The sequence below is a fragment of the Vigna angularis genome, chromosome 3 (genome assembly GCF_016808095.1).
Source record: "Vigna angularis cultivar LongXiaoDou No.4 chromosome 3, ASM1680809v1, whole genome shotgun sequence".
In the NCBI taxonomy this organism is placed as follows: domain Eukaryota; kingdom Viridiplantae; phylum Streptophyta; class Magnoliopsida; order Fabales; family Fabaceae; genus Vigna; species Vigna angularis.
The window spans coordinates 16,724,368-16,748,149 of NC_068972.1; the positions used below are offsets into that span (position 1 = coordinate 16,724,368).

At 31.6% G+C, this 23,782-nt stretch overlaps 3 protein-coding genes across 3 annotated transcripts; 2 read left to right on the plus strand and 1 right to left on the minus strand.

Annotated features, from left to right (window-relative positions):
- The first annotated feature begins 154 nt into the window (after positions 1–154).
- LOC108324042 (protoporphyrinogen oxidase 1, chloroplastic) lies at positions 155–5,267 on the plus strand. The gene is made up of 9 exons (XM_017556834.2): positions 155–688; positions 1,062–1,247; positions 1,366–1,450; positions 2,285–2,432; positions 2,513–2,593; positions 2,688–2,859; positions 3,488–3,647; positions 3,804–3,907; positions 4,781–5,267. The coding sequence occupies exons 1-9, from the start codon at positions 293–295 to the stop codon at positions 5,078–5,080; spliced, it is 1,632 nt and encodes a 543-aa protein (XP_017412323.1). The 5' UTR covers positions 155–292; the 3' UTR covers positions 5,081–5,267.
- Positions 5,268–7,477: 2,210 nt separating this feature from the next.
- On the plus strand, positions 7,478–9,291 carry LOC108325740 (auxin-responsive protein IAA30). The gene is made up of 4 exons (XM_017558832.2): positions 7,478–7,968; positions 8,222–8,424; positions 8,519–8,618; positions 8,819–9,291. Exons 1-4 carry the CDS (start codon positions 7,799–7,801, stop codon positions 8,874–8,876), a joined length of 531 nt encoding a protein of 176 aa, XP_017414321.1. The 5' UTR covers positions 7,478–7,798; the 3' UTR covers positions 8,877–9,291.
- A 2,859-nt stretch (positions 9,292–12,150) lies between these two features.
- Positions 12,151–13,773, minus strand: LOC108325594 (chitinase 10). Its single transcript, XM_017558690.2, has 2 exons — positions 13,287–13,773; positions 12,151–12,627 (listed from the first exon to the last, which is right to left on the minus strand). The coding sequence occupies exons 1-2, from the start codon at positions 13,733–13,735 to the stop codon at positions 12,261–12,263; spliced, it is 816 nt and encodes a 271-aa protein (XP_017414179.1). The 5' UTR covers positions 13,736–13,773; the 3' UTR covers positions 12,151–12,260.
- Between the last annotated feature and the right edge of the window lie 10,009 nt (positions 13,774–23,782).

Here is a 23,782-nt window from a genome sequence, read left to right on the forward strand (position 1 = left end):
TCTTAAGCAATTTATAAAAACTGACCAAAGTTTGTGTTTGTAAACATAAGTCATATTATTAAATGTGGGTAGTGACAAAACTATTATCATCCTAAATATGATGTCAAAAACCCCATAAAATGTAAATATATAGTAAACTTTATGATGTAAGAATCAGAGTTTTTATTTTAGCCGATCAAAGAATCTTAGTGGTTGATCTATAACGTGTTTCCGATTTTTCTTGTCTGTAGCACAGGTTGAAGATAACGAACAGTGCCGCCGTTATTTCCTCCTTCTCCACTGTGCGACCGCCATGGCTACCGTCTTCAACGACATCCTATTCCCGCCGAACCAAACCCTTCTCCGCCCCTCCCTCCATTTCCCAACCTCCCTCTTCACCTCACCCCCTCGAAAATTCCCTCGCTCTCGCCCTAACCCTACCTTCCGCTGCTCAATTGCCAAGGAATCCACCGCATCTCCGCCCATTACCAGAGACTCAGTCCCCGTCGACTGCGTAGTCGTCGGCGGAGGCATCAGCGGCCTCTGCATCGCTCAGGCCCTCTCCACTAAACACGCCAATTCCAATGTCGTCGTGACTGAGGCCCGAGACCGCGTTGGAGGCAACATTACCACGCTGGAGAGGGACGGGTATCTTTGGGAAGAAGGTCCCAACAGTTTTCAGCCCTCTGATCCAATGCTCACCATGGTGGTATGTAATGTTTCTTTTGCCCAATTTGGGATTGTGCCTAGCTCAACCTCATGCCTGAGGGTTGTCCCGGTTTATTTTGGTTGTGTGACTATTTAACGTGACATTTGTAACACAATTGGGTGCATGTTTGCTTTCCGTTGGTTTCCCCGAAAATCACATTGAAATACCAGCTAATGTGATGTTAGATAGTGTTTAGGAACTTCCGAGTTTGGATTCGATTATTAGTCGAAACGGCTTTAAGACATTTCGTAGATAGGCTCTTCTATAAGATGAAATAAAATTTTAAAATCATTTTCCCCAATGCTCATCCAAACACACTTAGTGTCTCTGGTTGAATTGTTGTTAAAGTGATTTCTGTTGTTGCATTTTGTAGGTGGACAGTGGTTTAAAGGATGAGCTTGTTCTGGGGGATCCCAATGCACCTCGGTTTGTGTTGTGGAATGGAAAGTTGAGGCCCGTGCCCGGGAAGCCGTCAGATTTGCCTTTCTTTGACTTGATGAGCCTTGGTGGAAAGATCAGAGCTGGCTTTGGTGCGCTTGGGATTCGGCCTCCTCCTCCAGTGTGTCCTCTTTCGTTTCTTTGGTTATGTTTGTGTCAAATGCAATGTCCGAAAGGATGAAATGCAGATGTTCTTAATTTGGTTTTCTCATGTAATATAATGTTGACAAAGGTAACAGGGTCATGAGGAATCGGTTGAAGAGTTTGTTCGTCGGAACCTTGGTGATGAGGTTTTTGAACGATTAATAGAGCCTTTTTGCTCAGGTAAGAGCATTAACCTGTTTGCCATATTTAATTTTTTTTATTGTTGTTAACCTGTAACGAATCTTCTATTATTATGTACTGGTAGAGTTTTCTGTATTACTTTTGGATCTAGTGATATTCAGTTTTTGGCCATTAATATGTAATCCATCAAGATAGCTGAGTAATATCTCAATAGAATAAGTTTATTTCTGGAATGAAGTTCGTTACGCATTGTCTAACCTGTCTTTTGAAAACTGTGAAATTAAAGGTTTTCATACGGGGCAGTTTTTTTCTTAATTTAAGGCTATATTACTATGTTCATAATGGCACTTAGTAACCTCTTTTTGAGGCTTTTCAGTATAGTTTTAATTATTGTTCAGTGGTTCTTTGGTCCACATTGTAAAACTAGACTGAAAGCGTGATTTTCCAGTTCGGGAATTTTTTTCGTGGCCAGGGAAAGGGTAATAACTTCTCAAGAAGCAAGTCCAATATGCTCTAGTTAGTTCATCACGATTCATAGCATGTGGTGGTTTTGACAACACTAAAACTTGGTTTACCACATTATCAAGTAATATTAACAAAACCACTGTTTTCTTTCTTCCTTTATTTCCTGTTATAAATGCTATTGAAATATATGTACAAATAATCAATTGGACAAGCACTTACCGCAGATGTTATGTAAGTCAGCCACAATGTCCCATAAAAGACTTGATAGAGTCTTGTACTTTCTCTTTACTTAATCAGTGATTAGCTTACTTCATCTTGCTTTTTCTCTTCCATTCTTATTTTTCTACCTTTTTTTATGGCAGTCTTTGTTGCAGAAATGGTTGCTTACCTTAATTTTGTTATATACAGGGGTCTATGCAGGTGATCCTTCAAAATTAAGTATGAAAGCAGCATTCAGCAAAGTTTGGAAGCTGGAAAAAAATGGCGGTAGCATTATTGGTGGAACTTTCAAAGCAATACAAGAGAGAAATGCAGCTTCAAAACCACCTCGGGACCCGTAATACATTACTTGTTCTGGAGTTTCGGTATTTTCCACATAGTTCATGGAGTGTTTCACTAATTCAATTAATCATGTAGGCGTCTGCCAAAACCAAAGGGTCAGACAGTTGGATCTTTCCGGAAAGGACTTACCATGTTGCCAGAGGCCATTTCTTCTAGGTACTGAACGTTGCCTTGTACCAATATTCTAGTTAATTTCCTCTTATTCTCCAGATTGACTGACGATCCTTGTGAATTGTGATCCTGTTGACAGACTAGGGAACAAAGTAAAGTTATCTTGGAAGCTTATAAGTATCAGTAAATTGGAGAGCGGAGAGTACAGTTTGATGTATGAAACACCAGAAGGTGTGGTTTCTTTGCAGTGCAAAACTGTTGTCCTTACTATTCCTTCCCATGTTGCTAGTACATTGCTGCGTCCTCTGTCAGTAAGTTTCTTCCTCAAAGTGGGATTATATAATTTATTTGTGTTAATTAATGACTTCTTTTTTGTGGAATCCTTGAAATTGGGTGATATGACCTGTTGGAGTTGTGTGGTGTGGGAGTTATAGCAGGCATTTTTTGGTGCCTAATTGCTGGTCGTTAGTTTTCTTTGTTTGCATGCCTTTGGCTCTTTTGTTTGAGTGTGTTGTGAGTGGCACATGCATGTGCATATGCTTTTGTGCCTACGGTGGGATATGTCTCTATTTTTACTATCCTCTGAACTTTCAGAGCCATAATTGATTTCCTGTGCAAACACTGCCGCACTCAAACATAATGCAAAGGAAGGTACAATTTCCATTTTTCCAGGGCTCAGTTTTTCATTGCACAGGACTTATCATATTTCTAAAAACCTCTGGGGGCGTTTTTTTTCATGTTTTAATATCTCTTATTCCCATGAGAATTAAAGTTATTGTCTATAGTAACTGCCTTTCCTTTGATGGGCTTTTACTCAAGTCAAATAACAAAATGCATCTCAACAAATCAGTTTGATAAATGGCCATTTTTTGCCATGATAGTTCCCAATAAAAACATTGACGACTGTATTTCCTGACAACCTTTTAATATCTCTTGCAGGCTGCTGCTGCAGATGCACTTTCAAAGTTTTATTACCCTCCAGTGGCTGCAGTTTCCATATCCTATCCCAAAGAAGCTATTAGATCAGAATGCTTGATAGATGGTGAACTGAAGGGGTTTGGTCAATTGCATCCACGTACCCAAGGAGTGGAGACATTAGGCGAGTATTAATTTTATAAAGCAAAAGTGAAGTCTTTCAACACAATAAGTTCCACATCATTTTAATTATTATCATTCATGTTAGAACTGCGCACTGTGGAGTAAATTCTAGTTTTTGACCGGTTTGATGAAAAGAGCATATTTGTGGGCTTGACAGGAACTATATACAGCTCATCACTTTTCCCCAACCGAGCACCTCCTGGAAGGGTTCTACTCTTGAATTACATTGGAGGGGCTACCAATACTGGAATTTTACAAAAGGTGACATTAATATGAAACATGAACTTTTAACATATATGGAATTGGTTGAGCTGTTATGGCATTCAATAGGGTGAATAGTAGCTTTTATGCGAAACGTCGAGGACGGTGGTGTACAGAACTGTTAGTTTTTTTTTTTAAATAAGTATATAGGATTTGTTTCTTTAAAGTATCAGGAAACTGCTTATTTTTAAAATAAACATATTAGGTAAACACAAGAAAGCATAAATTTGCTATATTTAAAAAGAAATCAGACACACTCATCCGATAAAGTGAGATTTTTGGTTATTGTAAGTTTACTCTACAGGAGTATTGTGAGTTTATTGTTCCGGTCAGAGATGTTTTCCCCTACAAGAGCACCGTAGAGGGGCGTGTTTTATTGTGGTTTTGTTTTTTAGTTTCTTTAAAAAAAATATATAAATTTTTTTTCAAAAAAGGTGGGGGAAGATGTGAGAGTACTAGTTATGAAAAAACTGAATAGGAAAACAAAATAACTTAGTTGTTCTAGGTTTTTAAATTTTAAAAACGGATAGATTTTTTAATTTTTTTTAAATAATTAGTCTGTCGAATATTTTTCGTTCACTTTTTATGAACAAAAAATAATTTAAAAAACAGGAATTAAATGGGCCCTAGACCTCCTGCTCTAATCATTATTGCTTGATGATTGGTGGTTCAGGGTTTTAGGCATGGATCTGTTGTTTGACTTCAAATGCTTGGCTCCAGATCTGTTATAAGTTTTTTTTTTTTGTTTTTTTTTTACATATTATCTACATTAACATTTTCTCATTTGAAACAAGTGCCATTTCTTTACCTGTATATTCAGATTTGTTTCTTTTCCTTTTTCATTTCCTCCTAAATTGTATTTTTTTATGGCAGACGGACAGTGAACTTGTTGAAGCAGTTGATCGAGATTTGAGGAAAATGCTCATAAACCCAAATGCTCAGGATCCATTTGTATTGGGGGTGAGACTGTGGCCTCAAGCTATTCCCCAGTTCTTAATTGGCCATCTTGATCTTCTAGACGTTGCTAAAGGTTCTCTTAGAAATACTGGGTTTGAAGGACTGTTCCTTGGGGGCAACTATGTGTCTGGTGTTGCCTTGGGACGATGCGTTGAGGGAGCTTACGAGGCAGCAGCTGAAGTAAACGATTATCTCACAAATAGAGTGTACAAATAGTGGCAAATTTTGTTTTCATGAAATTGGTGGGAACTCTCGTGTTCCATTAAATTGTAATAATCACAGTTTCTCAAATTCGTTCGTTAGGTTTTTGGTGGCTTCTACTGCAGATTATGTAAAATTCACTTTATTTTGTTCATTATCTATTAATACGTATTTAGGAGGACTGATAGCTATTGTTTTGTCACTCCATTCGTTCCCTCTAATGTAGGAGGATCAACGTAGTCAAAATCATAAGTTCAATCATAAACAAGTGCGATGCGATTTCGCAGGCCCTTGATTGTATGATCCCATCTACGCTCAGCATAAAGAATTTTTGGTTTTCACAAAATTGTGTAAACATGCATAATCAAAACTTCATATATTTATCCAACCATATTGAGCAACAGTTCGGGTTCACCACCTGATCAAGAAAATGATTTTCTGATTCAAGCAATAGAAGCGAGGCCCTCAAAAGAAAAAATTATATTCGGAGAAGGTAATGGATGTTAGTGTGACAATTGCATGTTACATGATTGTGTAGTTGGGTGAAGGGTTTGAATAAAAAAAGTTAGTTAAAAAGAGGGATAGAAAAAATAGAAAGTAAAAGAGATTGAGAGTGGGGACATGGTTACATGGGAGATGTAAAAGTTATACTATAAATAAAGTTTGACCTATGAATGAAAGTGATGATTTGTAAGGCATGGACAATGATGACGGAGAAGGCAAGCAATGAAAAACAAGATGATAGAAGAACGGGAAGGAGAAGGAAAATGGGCGATTTGGTCTTCACATTGCAAGACACATCTAATAGAGGTATTTAAGAAAAAGCGGATGTGGGTTACAACCCTGCTTTTCTAATTCAACACAATCACTGTATTTGAGACCAAATGACAGATTCATGGCTAATCCAAGCAACCTTGTGGTTGGGATGGTGGGGAACATTTTACTTTTTTTCCTTTTCACCCTTTTCAACATTTTCTCATATATTCATCCCTTTTTACCTACCATTTCCCATATCTTTAGATCCAAGTAATTCTGCTTTTCTTCCCCCTCAAATTGTTCATTCTAACCTTCAACATGAGACCCAGCTACAACTCAAAAATGCACATCATCCTTCACTATCTCTATCTTCCCTTTCTCTTTTTTGGTTCATTTGCCTCTCCACCAGATATGGTATAATGGTGGTCTTCCATTTTTTTTAACTTAATTTTGACGCGCAGGTACATTTTTGAATAATAAAAAACAAACACTCTTCACAATATAACTTTTAAAGCAACATTATAAAATTAACAATTCTTAATTATTTGACAATTTACCTGAGAAAATAATATAATTATTGCAGTATCAATGTGTTACAATTAAATTCATTTTTATATACATTGAAAGAAGTTATCACTGTTAAATATGTTATGATTATTTTACTCAATAAAAAAGATATGAAAGAGGATATCACCATTAAATGTTCTAGAATTGCCATATTTTTCTAAAAGAGACAAATGATTTAAAATAAAGTAAAAGTGAGGAATAATTATTTCAACATGAAGGGCTAATAAATTAAACATAAAATTACACTTTTTTAAAGTGTGTTTCCGATTCCAACATGTGTTTGATATTGCACAGAACTTATTCTCTTTTCCCTTTTTCTTTTCCTATGCTATCAAATCGAGTTGATTGCCAGTTCCCAGGACCAGATCTCGAGTTTTTTTGGCATAAAAAAGTCAATAAAATATTCAAACTTGTCACGTACTTCACGTTCACGAAGCGATTACATATGACCTTTTGTTCTTTCTTTATTAATTGTATCATCCTAAATTGCTTTTGATATTGATTACAGTGAAAACCAGGCATGCAAAATAATATGCAAAATGAACACATCAGAAAGAAATAAATGCACACGACAAGTCTGCACAAATGAAAGAAAAGGGTGGTGAAGTTTGTCTACTGCAGTTAATTCTTGAAAGGGAATGAGACAACACTTGTAGAAATTCTCATCTCATACTTTAAGTCTTTCTCTGCTATTCATACATGGATATGTTTTCCTTGGTACGTAGCACTATTTCTAGCCTCACTTCACTTGCACAAAATAATACATTTTGGTCTCTACAACTAAGATCCCCACGAGCAACACGATCATTATATCCATTGAACATCGATTACGTGGATATTACATGTTTCTGCAAGGTATCAGATATCAACATTAATGTTCTCTTGTCCACCCCAATTTTCATCCAACCAATTGTCTAATATTTAGGTTCATTCCATTCTCCTCAGAACAGAATCAGTCCATTACGGACCACACGCTTTGTCTAACTATTGTCTCTATAGTAATTGCCAAAAAAATCGTCTTCAAATGCCCACTAATTGAAGTGTTTAATCACAATAGTCTTGATGAACTCAAATCTGTATGCACCCTGATATCAGCTGACTAACTCATTAGTCCAAATATACTTATGAAGGCTGAATTATTAAACAAAAAACATGTTGACATAGTATAAATACCATGTTGATTTTTACTTATTTACACGTGTTGTTGTCGGCTACCATGACAACATTTTAGGTCTACCAATTGCATGGGAGGAAGAAAAAGAGGAGAGTGGCCAATGGAGGGTGGCGCAGCAGCTGAAAAAGTCTTCTTCAAACCTCTTCTCTTATTCTCTCTTTCTTTCTTGCTTTCTTTATTTAAGGCCTCTAATGTGGCGGCTTCATCTGTAATCTACCGAACCAGTTCCTTCCACAATGGGCAAAGCTTCTAGTTCTTCCTCCTCTTCAATCACCAGCTGCAGGAACAACCCTTCCAATTCAACTGCATCCTCTCTCACACACCAACACAGCCAACACCTTCGCACAGATCTTAGGCTTGGACTCAGCATTTCCGCCACTCAACATGTTGCCTCTTCCAGTTCAGGGTTTGTACAATTAATATATATGAAAAACATGTTTCTCTTAATGAAATGTGGTACCCTCAGAAATCCAAGGGTTTTGCCACTGATATTGAGAAACTCTTTCTTTCTGTTCCTTATGTTCAAACTCATTCATCAAAACTCTTGGATTTCTAAGGGTACCATGTAGCAACTCTCTTTTATGACATCATGTGTTGTGGCTAGCCTGAAGTTATTGTTGTTGACCCTCTCAAGTATTTTTCTCATTCTGATATGTTAGGGGGCATTGGCAACCGATGCAGCCACATCTAAGCAGTTATTCACAAGCTACTGAAGTTAATGATTGCAGCGATCATACGAGCTTCTTTGTGAAGGTTTACATGGAAGGCATTCCAATTGGTAGAAAACTCAATTTGTTAGCTCATGATGGCTATCACGAGTTAGTGAAGACCCTTGAACAAATGTTTGACACCACCATTTTGTGTATAATCTAATACTATTCTCTCATGGTTAGTTATTTTGACTGTGTATGTAGCGTCTTTGTCTCCTAACAAGGGAATGTGGTCTTTTTTCACAGGGGGGACTGAGATGGATGGAGTTCAACAAGAGAGATGCCATGTTCTAACTTATGAAGATGGAGAAGGAGATTTGATCATGGTTGGGGACGTTCCATGGGAGTAAGTTAACCATAACTTTCTCTTACAAGCTCATTTTCTTTCCTTTTTTTTAATAAAAAGAACAAAAGTAAACCTTTGCTTTCAAACAAAACTTGTTTTAGTTCAATTTGAGATCAAATTTCTACCCATTATTACTACATGGGGCTTTTACATTTTCTTCCATTTTAAGCACTGATGTACTTGCTTTTTTGGTCATGTAGGATGTTCCTTTCGGCTGTAAAAAGGTTGAAGATCACAAGGGTTGAGACATTTGGGTGATAAATGTTTACAATATGACAAAAGACTGGTTCTTTTTGTGACTTAAATTTAGTCCTGAGACTCGATGTCAGTGATCATCCTTATCAAAGTGGTGTATATTCTTAGTATGTTTGGATATTGAGAAAGGAAAATTCAAAGGAAAAGGAAAATGAAAGAAGAGAGTTTATATATAATTACATTTTTTTATTTTCATCCTTCCATAAAATTTCTAAATGAAAAAAGAGCAAAAATGCCTTTATTTTTGGTTTCTAAAAGTTTGGTCCTAGCTTTTCTCGTTACCGACGTAATTTCCCCGGTTGTTAAGACCCAGTTCCTCCGCGTTCTCTCACACGGAAAATGAATAAACCAAATGAAAATTGAACAAAAGCATATGGTTTAGACAGAAAGCAAAGTTGAAACATGCGAGGAATAAGGAGCAATAAAGGGACAGACATAATAGAATGTCGAGCACAATAAAGTAATGTTATAGTATGATTCATCTGAATTGTTTGATTTTGATATTTTGATTAGTCTATGTACAGATTCGCTGTTTAGATTCGAATTTCATTCACACAAATGTTCGATTTGATTTGGGAACATATTGAAATATGATCTAGACAAGACTAGGGTTTAATTGGGGAATGGAATGAATTTGATTTGGGTAGTTGTCTAATCATTTAATAAATTCTACAAAGACAGTTACAGAATCTGTAGGCAGAATTCTGTGAATGAGAATGAGATAAAGACCCATGTAGATTGGTAGCAGACAGCTTCCAACCTTTGCCCAATGTGGCTTCGCTTGACCCAAATTATCATCACATTTAAGTGTGTTGGCCCAGCAAATTCCCAACATGGAACAAAAGAAATAGACTGCTAAACTACTCCAATCATTTTCTTACATTTCAAATAAAAAGCTTCATATTTTTCAAACATTATTCCAGTCTTATCAATACAAAATATATGATTGAAAAAAATAAATTTCCCAAAAAATAAATATCATAAGCTCGCTGAGTAATATGACTCTGTCACCATATTCAAAATATGGTTCGTTTTAAAAATTGAAATCTCGTTACAATTTTATTTTAAAAAATAAAAAAATGAGAAAAAATATTTAAACTGCGTTTAATTTTAATTTTTTAAATAATGTAAAATTATTGGATATGATAAAAATAACTAACAAAATACCGTCGACAAAACAGACATATAATATTTGTTTATAGTAAAAATATAAACGTTTAAGTGAAGAAAAAAAAATTAATTTAAAAGAAAGCTGAAGAAAAGCTTGGACATTTTTCAAATTTTGAAAAAGAACAGAGAGAATGCTGCGCTTGCTATTATTGGATTATATATTTAGTTTCTCAAAATCTAATTTTAATTTTTATAGAAGCTCATATGCTTTTAAAGCATGGTTTTAGTTCATAAAATGAAACTAAAACTGCTCGACTTTGCTAAATATAAAAACTAAAAATATTTAAAGTTTTTGTAAGAAATAAAACAAATTTCAAAATGTTTTGAAGGATAAAAACATAATTTAGAGTATTTTAATGTAGTCCATTAGAATTTGTCTTCAGAAAAATTTGCTTTCTGTGCTTGGTTTTTTAAGGAAAAAAGAATGAAGATGGGATAAAGTGCAAAGATTTTATGAAATGACAGGATTTTGTGGTGGTTTCACTTTCATAATTTGTTTTTCTTGTCCTCTTATGTGTTTCTTTTGACAATAGCATCTAGACGGATCATAAAAGTAGAAATGCTATACTATAGGCATAACATTTTTCATATTCATTTCATACTATTTTTTATATATATTTTATTCAATTTTTTAATAATTATTTATCTTTTATAATAGGTCACAATTGAATGTAAATACATGTTAGTTATCATTACTCTTAAATAAATTACTACCCACCAACCAAGTGCTTTAAGTATAAACTTTTATTTAAAAGAGAGGAACCAAATCGTATATATAATTATTAGAAAAAACTATACATTTTAAAGATAAAATATATTTTTTTATTCTTAACTCAAAGTTTTATTTGAAATTCAAGATCTCAAATTTTATATTAAGTATAATATTTTATAACATCTATATATTAAGTTTATGACCCATACAATGTCTTAAAAATAGTGTTACGTAACAAAATCTACAAACATTAAATTAAAATTTCATAAAATAACTCTTACAATATAAATAACCTAACTTAAGAGAAGAAATTCTTATCACAATAAAGATATGTTGACATGAGAGAGATAAAGAAAAAGAAATTACTAATATGATAATAGAGTTATTGATTAAATAAGAATTAGTAGAAAAATAATTATATTATTTATAAACAAATGTACCGTAAGAAATACATGTATAGAATAAATGAATACAGAAGTTATGTATTAGAATACATTAAAGGAGAAATTGTTTGTTTATTATTAATCAACGAGGAAATGTGGAAAAAATTAGTTTGACACTCTCTTTAAAAAATACATTCATTTAGGACTCTCTTTTAATACTATAATAATATATATTACAATTTTAAATTAAAAATAGTATAAATATAATTAAAATATATTTTTCCAATATTAAATAATGTAATATTGTGCAGGAAAAGGAGAAGGTAGAATTGTTGAAGTAAAGCTAAGTGTACAAACAGTTTAAAAATGAGTATATATTTTTATTAGTAATTAACGAAAACTATGCTCTACCTCTATGATGTTATGGAAAGCTATTTTTTATTATTAGTAATTCATCTTTTCTTATAATTGTTTTTCATAATTGCATTTAAACACATACTTATAAGTTGGGTGTGTTTAATTCTAACTAATCATTGTTAAACAGATACATCTTTACATCAAACTTTGTAAACAGAGGGCGCAATAAAACATAATCAAGTTAAACTTTTTAATTACGATTTATCGTATTATTTCAAAGTTCTACGTTTTATCATTCAATTTCCTTTTACCGAACTTTGTTTAGGAATACTTTAAAATTTAAGAAGTTTGTTCATCATCTTCATAATTACAGTTTACCATCTCAATTTCTCTTAATTTTTAATTGCGATATTCTTAATAATATGCGTAAGTTCTAAGTTATTTTACATCTAAAGAATCAAATATGTTATATAGAAACAATTTTAAAATATTTTTAAACCAGTCAATTTGTGATATACAGATGTGTTTGTCTTTATATTTAAAATTAGTTTTAATACATTTAAATTTTAAAAAAAAAATCACGTGTGATTGTTGACCTAAATAAAAAAAATCTTCAAATAATTTTATTAATTTCAGTGTTCATCTAACGTAATATTGAAATCTAAAACACTGGGTATATGATATCATGAGCATTAAGTACATTATGAGTGAATCTTTGGTTGGCAAAGAAAAGAACATAAAAGAAAATAAAAATGAAGAAAGAGTTTAAAAGGGTTTCTGATATGCACAATCCAAGTTAGGTCCTGTATCTACATTGAACAATGCTGCATATCTTTTGAAGAATCCAATGCGATTATTCATCCTTGAATCACCAGGAATTCCACATTCAAGTCCACCATTGATTATGTTAGTCACCAGACCATACCCTGCAGTTCTATTAGCTGCTATGTCAGCTTCTGTGGCCACATATTTTCCAATCATCACATTGTGGCAAGATGGTTTTGGCTTTTGCTCTGTCATCCAAAACCACAAAGCTGTTTGAAAGGCAATCAATGAATTGTTTGACACCACATCAGGGTTTCTCAATCCATCAAATCCAAGGGCCTCCCCTGCTGGTCCATAGTTGTAATTCCTGCATCATACACATCAAAAAGTGTTGGGAATCATGCAGAAGAAACACACATCATCGGAACTAAAATAGAAAAGCTTAACTTGACAAAAAACATGCTCCTTATAAAATGATATTTTACATTATTGCACAGTCAAAAGCATGAACTGCTGTATTCATAACAAGATTGGTAGATTTAAGATTAATAATTGGATTTTAAGTCTAACTCAACCTTATAAAACCAGCTTGTAAGGTGAGGCTTGCACTCATTATAAATTGGCCTTATTTTTAGTCGACATGAGACTTCCAACATGCCCTCTAACAACAAGGTATATACATATCGAGCGTTAGACTAGATATTAATGAGTGATGGTCTGATAACGACCCAATAACGAGTAGAATAACATGTCCAACAAATAACAATTATCGTTAAGATAGACTTTAACCTGATTCTGATGTCATGTTAAGAAATGAACTTTAAGCCCAACTCAATCTATAATATCGATTTATAAGGTAAGGTATGCACTCATTTATATATTTTAAATTGATTTTATCTCTAGTCGATATAAACTTTTTAACGTTTAGCAGACAAAACAACCTGACATGGTAAAACATTTTACAACGAGGATGCATGAAAATTAAGCAAAAAAGCAGTCAAAATGGTATGTATAATGCATGCATACCATGAAAGTTGAATTGGACCTCTTCCTTTGTAAGTTTTTCCTGGGTAACAAGGCCATTGTTGGTTGGTGGAATTACAATAGTCACTCTGAGGACTAACTTCTTCCTTGAAGCACAATCCCCAAGCATAGGGTCCATCGGGTGCAGTAGCCCACCCACCTGTGGTTTCTTGAGAAATTTGAGCAAGAAACGCCGCAACCTCACGCTTGCGTGTGATTAAACTACCTCTAGCACCAAATTGAGGGAATCTTCTGCATGCCATGATGAAGGAATCGTAGGTGTAGAAGTTTTTAGCAGGACATGCAGCGTTGTCTTTGTGAAGGAAAATGGAATTGAAAAGCTCTTCGCTAACCACAGAAGAAACGGGTGATCTACGAGCTTCAGATCCCAAAGACAAATACAACAAGAAGATGCAGAGAAAGACACCCTCAGAGGAGAATGAGAGTGCCATTGTTAAACAAAAAGGGTCAACTTCAAATTTTGTTTCGCTGTCGTGTGGGAGAAAGAACATAACTGAGTGACGCATTTATAGACACCGTCTGAAGAAAATGTCGTAACACAATAGTTGAATTTGTCGTATAACACTACTGTGGAGGTTTCGAAGGTCAATAGTGAAGGTTTCTTTCTTTTATGTTAATGTCATAAATATTTCCTACATCCTTTAAAAATAGTTAAATTAATTAGAAATAATAAATTGCTTGTTAATTTATATTGCTGTTTCAAAATTATTCATATCATGTTTAAAGTTAAAATAATGTATGGTGTTTTTTACTATTCCATGTTATCAAAATCAGATTAAGAGAGAAACTTTATATCTTTCACTAAAATATTTATTATTTTTCTAGCAAAAGTATGCCAATTAATTAAGGATGTTTAAGTCGAAAATAAATAACACATCATTCAACTATAAAAAGTCTTATAGGAAGTACACAAATTTTCTAAAATTATTTTGTAAATAGGGACAAGTGGAGTGCAATAACTTTGATGGAATTGATTCACATTTTACATTCATACATTAAAGAGACGATTTATGTGATTGAGTAATCGTGTTTGATTCTATTATGTATCAAAATTTGTTTAGATTAAGAATGATCATAATAATAAAAGTGAGATTAACGTTAAATTCAGTCAAATAATATAAAATTGCGATAAAAAAATATTTACACAATACAATGCATTTGTACATAGTCGTAGTTCTACAAAAATACTATAACATATATCATAATTTATTATGATGAGTAAAATAGAAGGTGTAAAATCTTAAATTAAAGTTTGCAAAACCAATAAATTTTAGACTAATATGTTCATAATTTAAAATATATTTTATTACAAATAAATGACAGTTATTGACATATTATGCGTAAGTCTTTGTTACAAGTATAAGTTCTGTCTTTATTAATGATAAAGTAGTAATAGATAAATAATTCTATAGTGAAAATAGAATAATATACGAGCTTAAGCTATTTTCAACCGTAATAATTAGTCACTAAATGGGAAAATTAATACTTGTACTTCAAATTCTCCATTTTTACATGACTCTGTTTTTAGAAAGTAAAGAAAAATGTTATAAAATTAATATAAAAACCATTATAAATAGTTTTACAGTTAAATAAATAAAATAAAAATGTTGTTTAATAATTTTATTTATTTTTTAATTGTGGTTGTTTTGTGTTCACATATTGTGGAATGAAGAGAGTTGACGAAGCATTTGTCATAAGCCACACGGCAACTTAAGTTCAATAGTGCCACCATGCACTCTGCAATTTGACCATAGAATGTTGATTTTTTCTTTTACAAAATTATATGTGTGTCAAATATTACTGTCATCATTAAGGTTTTTTCAAATATTCAACATTCGATATTCAAACTAAATTAATTCTACGTCTGTTGTCGGTGGTCGACAACCAAAGTTGAATGAACAACATTATCTATAAAGAGCAAAGTAAAGTATATAATAGATAGGCGAAATTTAAGAATGTGTTTGTAGAAACAATTATGTAAATTAAGCATACACTCTCCCGAAGATGCTCTTCGCTGTAAAATTGCTCGTGTCAAATAGTTAAAAAATATATTTTTATACATAAATTTTTTATATTCATTTAATATTATTTTTTTAAAAAAATACAATTTTTTATAACTATTTTATCTTTACCATACATGTATGTATCGAATGAAAATAGATATATATATTATTCTATCTTGTGAAAAATATGACTATTAAAAGATGTTGTTATTAGGCTCAGTTTTGACCCATCAAACATAGGTTTTATCTTTCTCAAACTGCACTTCCGTACTAATATAAAAAAATTAAAATAAACTCTCTCACTACGACATGGTATGTAGAGCTATCAAAACGGGTAATTCAGTCTGATCTAACCCAACTCACTACGGGTTGATCTTAATGAGTCAATCCAACCTGATTCATTTATTAGTGAGCCGAAAAAATTTGAACTCGACCCTATCCACCACGGATTCGTGAATTAAACGGGTTGGCTCATTGACTCACTTAACTTTTTTTCACACTCTTATGAGATTCTTATAACATGTTACTTTGATGGATCAAATTGAAACAGTAATAATTGGACCAATTGATATAAAAAACATGAATCAAAAGAACTCTATTGTTATATATTCTAAGCTATCAAGCATAAAATTTTGCCAATTTAATTTAGTGAGACATACACAACCATTTTACTAAGAAACTACATATAGCCGTTAACAAAAATATATAGCAGAGGGGAACTTTTGGATAGACAATAGCATAACGCAACACAAAAAGCTCTACTGCGAAGTAAAGATTGTGCGTTTTGAATAATTAATTTGATTTCAATAAAAAAATAAGACTTGAATAATTAATTTAATTAATTTGATTTCAATAAAAAAATAGGTGGGTTGGTGAGCCAACACGAGTTCAATCCGAGTGAGTTTGGTTCTTAGTGAGCCGGGTCAAAATTGGTTCGCATCAAAATTTTCACATTTTTTTCCAACCCAACCCGGATCAAATCCGTGATGAGCCGGATTAGCTTACGGATTTCAACCCATTTTGACGACACTAATGATATGTCATTGTCATCCTCATTGCACATCCATTCTACACTGCAGGAGAAAAAAAGAGAAAAAAACTTATTCCATAACACATTTCATGTATTTTGAAAGTCTTATTTTGGACTTTTTTTTTCATCCAAAAAGTATTATATATATTTTAGAAAGTTTGTTTTGAAAATTTTGTTTTAAGAAACTCGTTTCAAAATGTATTTTATAAAATGTTTTTTGAAAATTTTTATATTTTTTTAATAATAATAATGTTATTATTTTTAATATATAAAAATTATGTTTTTATAATTATTTTATTTTTGTAATGTGTGTCAACTTAATATAAATGTGTCGTCTTATCATTAAAAAAAATCTAAGCAACTTCAAAGTTTTTTTGAGATTGTTTTATCCTACAAATATGTAATTAAATGCTTGACCGAGTTAAATTTAATTATTTACTACAATGATTCATATTGTCAAAATGGGTTGTAACATGTGAGTCAATCCGCTTCATCACGGGTTTGAGACGGGTTGAGTTTGAAAAAAATGTAACTTTTTTTATGAGGGTTAGTTTTCAACCTGGCTCACTTAGAACCCGACTCATCAGGTTAAACTCGTGGTGAGCCGGGTTCGCTCACCAACCCATTTAATTTAATTTAATTATTTATTATTTTGTGTTTCAATATTATTAGTTAGTATTTTTTTATTATATTGTAGATGGTGATAAAGAAGAAAATGTTTCAAGAGAGAAAAAATATTATAGATTTAATTATTCGATACTCTAATATTATAAATGCACAAATAATACAAAAATTATCAATATTAAAAACTTATTTGTTTATCTTTTGTACATATTTTTGAGTTACGCTTGGATTATATGATATATTTTTTTAATTGTATTTGGAGTTTAACATCTTTTAGTGTGATATTTATTTATATTTAAATTAAAAAGCATTATAATTTTTTATTTAAAAAAAGTTATAATTAAATAAGCCAGTGAGCCAACCCGTTTAACCCATCAACCCAGGTCGGGCCGAATTTAAACTTTTTCAACTTGCTAATAAGTGAGCCGAGTTAGGTTGACTCACTAAGTGACCCAGGTTAGGTTGACTCACTAAGTCACCAATCCGTGGTGAGTCGGGCCGAGATGAGTCGGGTTAATCAATATTAAATTATCAATACTAAATTTTGATAATCATTTTTATGAAAATCTAATAGAAGGTAGAACAAAATTAGCTAATTAATTTGCTTTTGATATAGTATATACAATTAAACTATAAATTTAAAGATATAAATTAAACTAATAACTATACTTTATAAGTAGTTGGTGGTACAACCAGACTTGATATTTTCTAAAAATAGAAATCAAATGAATGAAATATTAATGAAGAAGAAAATCTCCATGAGTCCACAAATAAAAGCATATATAGTTTATTGTGATTCCTTTACCTTAATTGCCTGAAAATCATTGAGCACTCTTATCTTCTTTTTTAATTGAGAGTGACTTTAATAGCATAATTGTCCTATAATTCTTCTTCCAGAACAAGTCCAACGAAACTTAAAAAGATGGAGACCAACAACATCATATACTTCTTTCATTTTAAAAATAATTGTTTTTTAGCTATTTTATTCTATCAATTTCCCTATATGTAGTTAATAAATAATTAATATATTACCAATCGTATTAAAAGAAGATGTAAAAATAGTAAACTTTAATATCTAAAAATTTGTTGGTATTTTGATAGATTTGGTGTGATATTTTTTTCGTAAAGAAAGTCCAATTCTTAATCATCGTGAGACTTATGAAAGAACCAAAAAAAAAAGGTTGTCTTCAACCACACTTTCTAGAAAAAATAAATGGTGTTCTTTTGTCGATTTTCTTTTTCTGACAGAATCGTTTTGTCCAAATCAGACATAAAAGAGTGAAGCACTTTTGACTTAGCCTCACAGATTTATTTTCTTTATTTATGGTTCCCCTTTTCACATTAACAAAATTATAAAACCAGATTTCGTCCCACTTGCAGCTTTTATGTCCATTTTGTCGACTTCTGCTGTGTTTGTTTCTTGAAACTCACTAGCGTTTAACTCTTACACCGTGTTTGTTTCTAGGAATGTGCTGTTACGGATTTTTAGAATTATCTTCTTAGAAAATTATTATTCCAATGAAGAAATTTGAAGGGATTGGGAAGAAAGTGTATGACTTTTACACAATTGCTCATTCTTTTTTGGAATTTTACTATCTCAGTTTTCATTATGTATGGTTCCGTTAATCACTTTTCATTCTGCAAAGTAGTAGATAACCTATTGTATCACTTGAAAATCGATTCTGGCTCACATGTTGGAGGGAATCAATTCTGTTGGATGCAATGTATATTTTGTTTTCTGTAAGGACAATCTAGTTTCTCAATTGTTATATATAATGTTTCTGCATTTAACTAATTTATTTTATATTATTATTATTATTATTATGATAAAATAGTAATTATCTAATTTTATTCATTTAAATATTTTTTTAATATATTATATCCATCTTTTCATATATAATTTTTTACAAACTTTTATCTTAAATTCACTCAAATCATTCAATCTTTTTCTTAATCCAAACAATCTTATAATCCATTTTTCATCTTTAAAATTTATCAACTCTCTCAAATTCTTTTTTCAATCCAAACACATTAAAATCTTTCCTTTTGAGGTGTTATGTAAAAGTGAGATATTCTAAAATCAAATCCACATTTTTAATGTGTGAAGTTTTGTATAACCTAATATTTTCAAGTTTTTAACTTGGTATTATTATAAAAATTATAAAAATGATAAGAATAAGATAAATTATAATTGTAAAATCTCTTATATTTTAGAAGTGGTAGCAGCTTAAAAATAGTGAGACTCAGTTATTTTAATATTAAATTGTTTGTTTATAAATAATTTTATTATAAACGAGTTTCATTATTCTAAAAAGTTTAGAAACTACTTTTTTAGAGTTTCCTGTCTTCTCTAAAGGTTCTTGAATCTTGATCATCTGTTTAATGATCATGAAGTTCCTATGAGATCATAGTCGAGTAATATTTATTTCTAACCGATCATTTCTTAGTATAGAGTAAGTAAGTTTCTACCCATTTTTTCTTTTGTTCTCTGTTTATGATCATGCTTAGGAAACCCCAACGCATGTATCATTGGTGTTCATTCCTTAGTTATTTGTCAATTTGTGATTCTAAGGACTCTTTCCTATCAAAAGACAACAACATAAAGTATCTCTCCTCACAAACACCATACTTCAACACTTCTATCTGAACTTCACATCTCAAGGTAGCTAACTTTGCTATCCTAAATAAATACTCCAAACCATCACATTCATGTCGTTTAAATTGAACCACCAACCCATCTCTCCTCCTCTATGGTCAAAGACTCATAAAAAATAGAAGAATATGAGCTATGCATTCAAGAAATCTGAATTGTGCATGCATGAATCTTTAATATGTGCTGAAAAGAACATTATTTCAAACTAAAGGCAAGGGTGGTTTCATCTTTTTTGTTTATATAAATAGTTTACCATCTCCAATTTTTGCAACTTGCGCGAATCAATCCCTCCCTCTCTTACATAAATTTGTTCCCTCAAATTCACACACTACCATGGAAACAAACGTGAGAATGGATGATGAATTCATCATCACACTTCCAATGCAACTATGTGGCATATGAAATCAAACACAACAATTTTCTTTCAAAAGTAATCCTTTAACTCTCAACTTAAAAGAAAATCATATATAAATTTCATACTTCTATTTTTCCAAAATTATTTATCAATAATCTCATTTTATTTAAAAGTTGATATCAAAATTAAATATACTTTACTCTTCAATCATGTAATATGTATTTAAAGAATAAAATTATAACAAAACTTTAAACTTTAAAGCGGACAATACTTCGAATGTTGTGATTGATCTAACAATATTATCTCAATGGACTTGAGGTTGGAACATTAGTGTCGTCTTATTAAACAAAAACTTTCTTAGTCATCGATTGGAGAGCTTGTTCCGCATACACTTAATATTTCCACATAAAAAAATAGAGTCAAGAAAAATTTAGACATACTTTTCTCTTTCAACCCTCCAAGATGCCTTAAGAACAAAGTTTTAGACTCTAGAAGAGACAATATCCCAAACAATATTATGTCAATGAACATAAGATTTGAACAATAATAAAATTGTTTTTAATTTATTTTAACTAATTAATTAATATTTTAATTATATAAATCAAATGAATTATTATATTCATGTGTTGTATTATTCTATTATAATTTAATTTATACGAATTAATTCTTTAAACTATAATACTATTATATATTTTTATCTTTTAAGCAATATAACATAAAATAATTATATTTTAAACTATTCTTTTATTTTAATTGAAATTCTAATCAATTAGACCGCTCATAACATGTTGGGTAGCAAACTACTGTACACAATTGGCGAAAAATGCATACTGCTTTATTAAAACAGCAAGGCCTATACAAGCCTTTTATAATTGAAGACAACAAATAAATATTCACATCTAACAAGCCTAAAATATGAAGGCACTAGCAACAACTAAGTTGGTGATGTTCAAGGCTTTATTAACAATAATAGACAAACACAATTGACTAAATAAATCTTATCCTACTATATCTTCCCATGGTATAATCAATTTAAGTTAGAAACTGTAAAAACTCCTAGCAGTTCCCTTAGCCTCACAAATGTGTCCAACTTGAATGGTTTAGTCGCTTATAGTGTACCAATTTCACCATGTCATTACTGTTGAGATTGTGTAAGAAATGAAATTAGTTGTCATTATGTTTACTTTACCCATGAAAGACAATTCTTTCACAATTTGATGATGGACAATACTCACACTAGACTGTAACACATTTACTTTCGCTTTGATTAAGTTTGTCAAGAATTCGTCCAAACCAGATGTCTTGAGTTGTCCAATAAGTTGTTGTTATATATTTAACTTTTTTGATTGACAATGTAACCACTAGTTGTTTTTTTGGAGCTATATGTTATAACTCCTCCACTAAGGAGAACACATAATCATATATATGCTCTTGTGATCCTCTTAATCTCTTGCATAATCACTATTGATGTAGGTTAGCAGCTCATCACCTTTGCGTTTATAAATAATTTCAAATTTTATTATTTCTTTCTCATATCTCAAAATTCTCTTCATAATTACATATGAAGTTTTATGGGATCAACCATGAACTTGCTTGTTAAACATACTACATACAATATTAATTTTGTTTTTGTAATTGTCATATGCATCAACCAACCAACCATCTGCTTGTATTTTGTTGCATCAACCTTCACTTCACCACTATCTTTTATGGGTTTTGCTTCAGGAATAATTTAATTGTTCACTATATTACTATTTACCATTGAATCTTTCACGAACTTCTCTAGCAAATTTTCTCCAAGAAATGTAAATCCCTTCATTGGATTACAACACTTCTACTCCTAGGAAGTATCTCAATTTTCCTAGATCAATTATATCGATTTCGCACTTCATTGTCTCCTTAAAGTGAATCATCATCTTCTCATAATTTCCTATAAAAAAAGATCATCCACACACAAACTAATAATCAATAACTTACCTTATTCTTCAATTTTGTGGATCACAACATGTTCAAAGTTTCACTTATCAAAGTCTTCCTTAAGAAAATGGTCTTCTATTTTCTTGTGCCACACCCTTGGAGCTTGTTTGAGCTCATAGAATGCTTTATTGATTTTAAAAATTTTCCCATCCTCCTCTACCTTCACAAAATTAGGTGGTCGCTCTACATATATTGTTTCACTTAAGTCTCCATGTAGAAATGTGCTTTTTGCGTCAAGTTGATATATGGGCCAATTCCTTTGAGCAACAAGTGCAATGATGTTGTGAATGGTATTCCAATCTTGTCATTGGTGCATAAACTTACCCCTTTGCCACCAACAAGGCCTTACACCCTTCTACCACACCTTTCTCATTCAACTTTATTTTTACACCCATTTAACCCTAATATTTTTCATTTTAATAGGTACATTTGTTAGCTCTCATATTTTATTTCTTTCTATTACATCAATCTTTGCCTTCATTGCTTTCCACCACTTTGAAAATCTCCCAGCTTTCTCAAAATTAACCAGATTTGCATTATATTCATGAAGAATGACATATTTTGCATGTCATTTTTTTGATTATGAAAAACCTTTCCCACTAACATAATCTCCACTTCGCTTCCAAATAGGAGGTAGTCTGTTGTGTTTGTTATTCAAAATCGATTTATGCTCTTCAACTCAGCTAAATGAGGGTGTATGGATTGAACCCGATGTATTGCTTGAGCTATCTTTTGCAATATGTACATTTTCTTTCTTTAGGTATCATTATTAGGGATGGCAACAAGTTAGGTTAGACATAGATAGTTCCTACCTGTTATACGATCCGCAACAAAAAGAAAATCATCCATTACTCACTTTGTTATCTGTCAAATGCTCGCTTAAAAAATATCTACTACTTTTATAAAACCTTTAGGTATCCATGAATACCTTCAAATATTAAAAAAAAGGATATTTTACAAAAGTTTTAAAATAAAATTACAAAAAAAACATAATATTAAATATAAATTAAATCTTAATTTTAATTAAGTTAACCTAATAAGATAAAAATTAAATTTTAATTTAATTTAATAAATGGGTCAGATGCCGGTACAGGTAGTATGATACCCACATTCAATCCGTTTATAAATAGGTATTAAAATACTTGGTACTCATTACCTGCGAATAATAAATATCTGAGTACCAATTATCCGTCATATATTTTATCCGCAAATACCCGTAGACATGATTATTTTTGTCATCCCTAACCATTATATATTCTTATAGTGTTTGCTCATATTCTTTTCCTTTCTCCTCCCAAACAAATGCATCAAGTTTAACTTGGTGTGCGCTCTCGTCCCAATCGTATAACATTTGTCTTCTTCGAAAACTACATCCCTGATAATTACAATCTTTTGAATAATAGGATTGTATATGTGATTGGCTTTCAATTCTCTACCAACACAAAAAAAAAAAACTACACACTTTGACTCTTAGGATCAAGTTTGATTCTTTAGCATATGAGACATGTACGTGTCCAAGGCAACAAAAAATTCTAAAGTGATCAATGCTTAGTTTAATGTTGCTCAACTTTTTCTCTAGTGTGACTCCTTTAACAACAATAGTAAGATTCTTATTTAATACATAATTTGACCAATTAGTTGGTTCTAGCAAACAAATCTTTAGAATGGTTTTATTAGAAAGTATATTTCACACCATGTTCATAATGGTTCAATTGCAACGTTTTACAATCTCATTTAATCTCATTTTGTTACGGTGTATATGTTATAGTGAGTTACCATTTAATGTCATTGTTTGTGACTAGATAAAAACATACTCACTTATAGCTGGATAAGAAT

Coding starts and splice junctions, on each gene's coding strand:
- LOC108325740 (XM_017558832.2), top strand. CDS start 7,799: ATGGGCAAAGCTTCTAGTTCTTCCTCCTCTTCAATCACCAGCTGCAGG. Junction 7,969..8,221: donor GTTGCCTCTTCCAGTTCAGG/GTTTGTACAATT, acceptor CTGATATGTTAG/GGGGCATTGGCAACCGATGC. Junction 8,619..8,818: donor GTTGGGGACGTTCCATGGGA/GTAAGTTAACCA, acceptor TTGGTCATGTAG/GATGTTCCTTTCGGCTGTAA.
- LOC108324042 (XM_017556834.2), top strand. CDS start 293: ATGGCTACCGTCTTCAACGACATCCTATTCCCGCCGAACCAAACCCTT. Junction 689..1,061: donor ATCCAATGCTCACCATGGTG/GTATGTAATGTT, acceptor TGCATTTTGTAG/GTGGACAGTGGTTTAAAGGA. Junction 3,908..4,780: donor ATACTGGAATTTTACAAAAG/GTGACATTAATA, acceptor TTTTTATGGCAG/ACGGACAGTGAACTTGTTGA.
- LOC108325594 (XM_017558690.2), bottom strand. CDS start 13,735: ATGGCACTCTCATTCTCCTCTGAGGGTGTCTTTCTCTGCATCTTCTTG. Junction 12,628..13,286: donor GGTCCAATTCAACTTTCATG/GTATGCATGCAT, acceptor TGTATGATGCAG/GAATTACAACTATGGACCAG.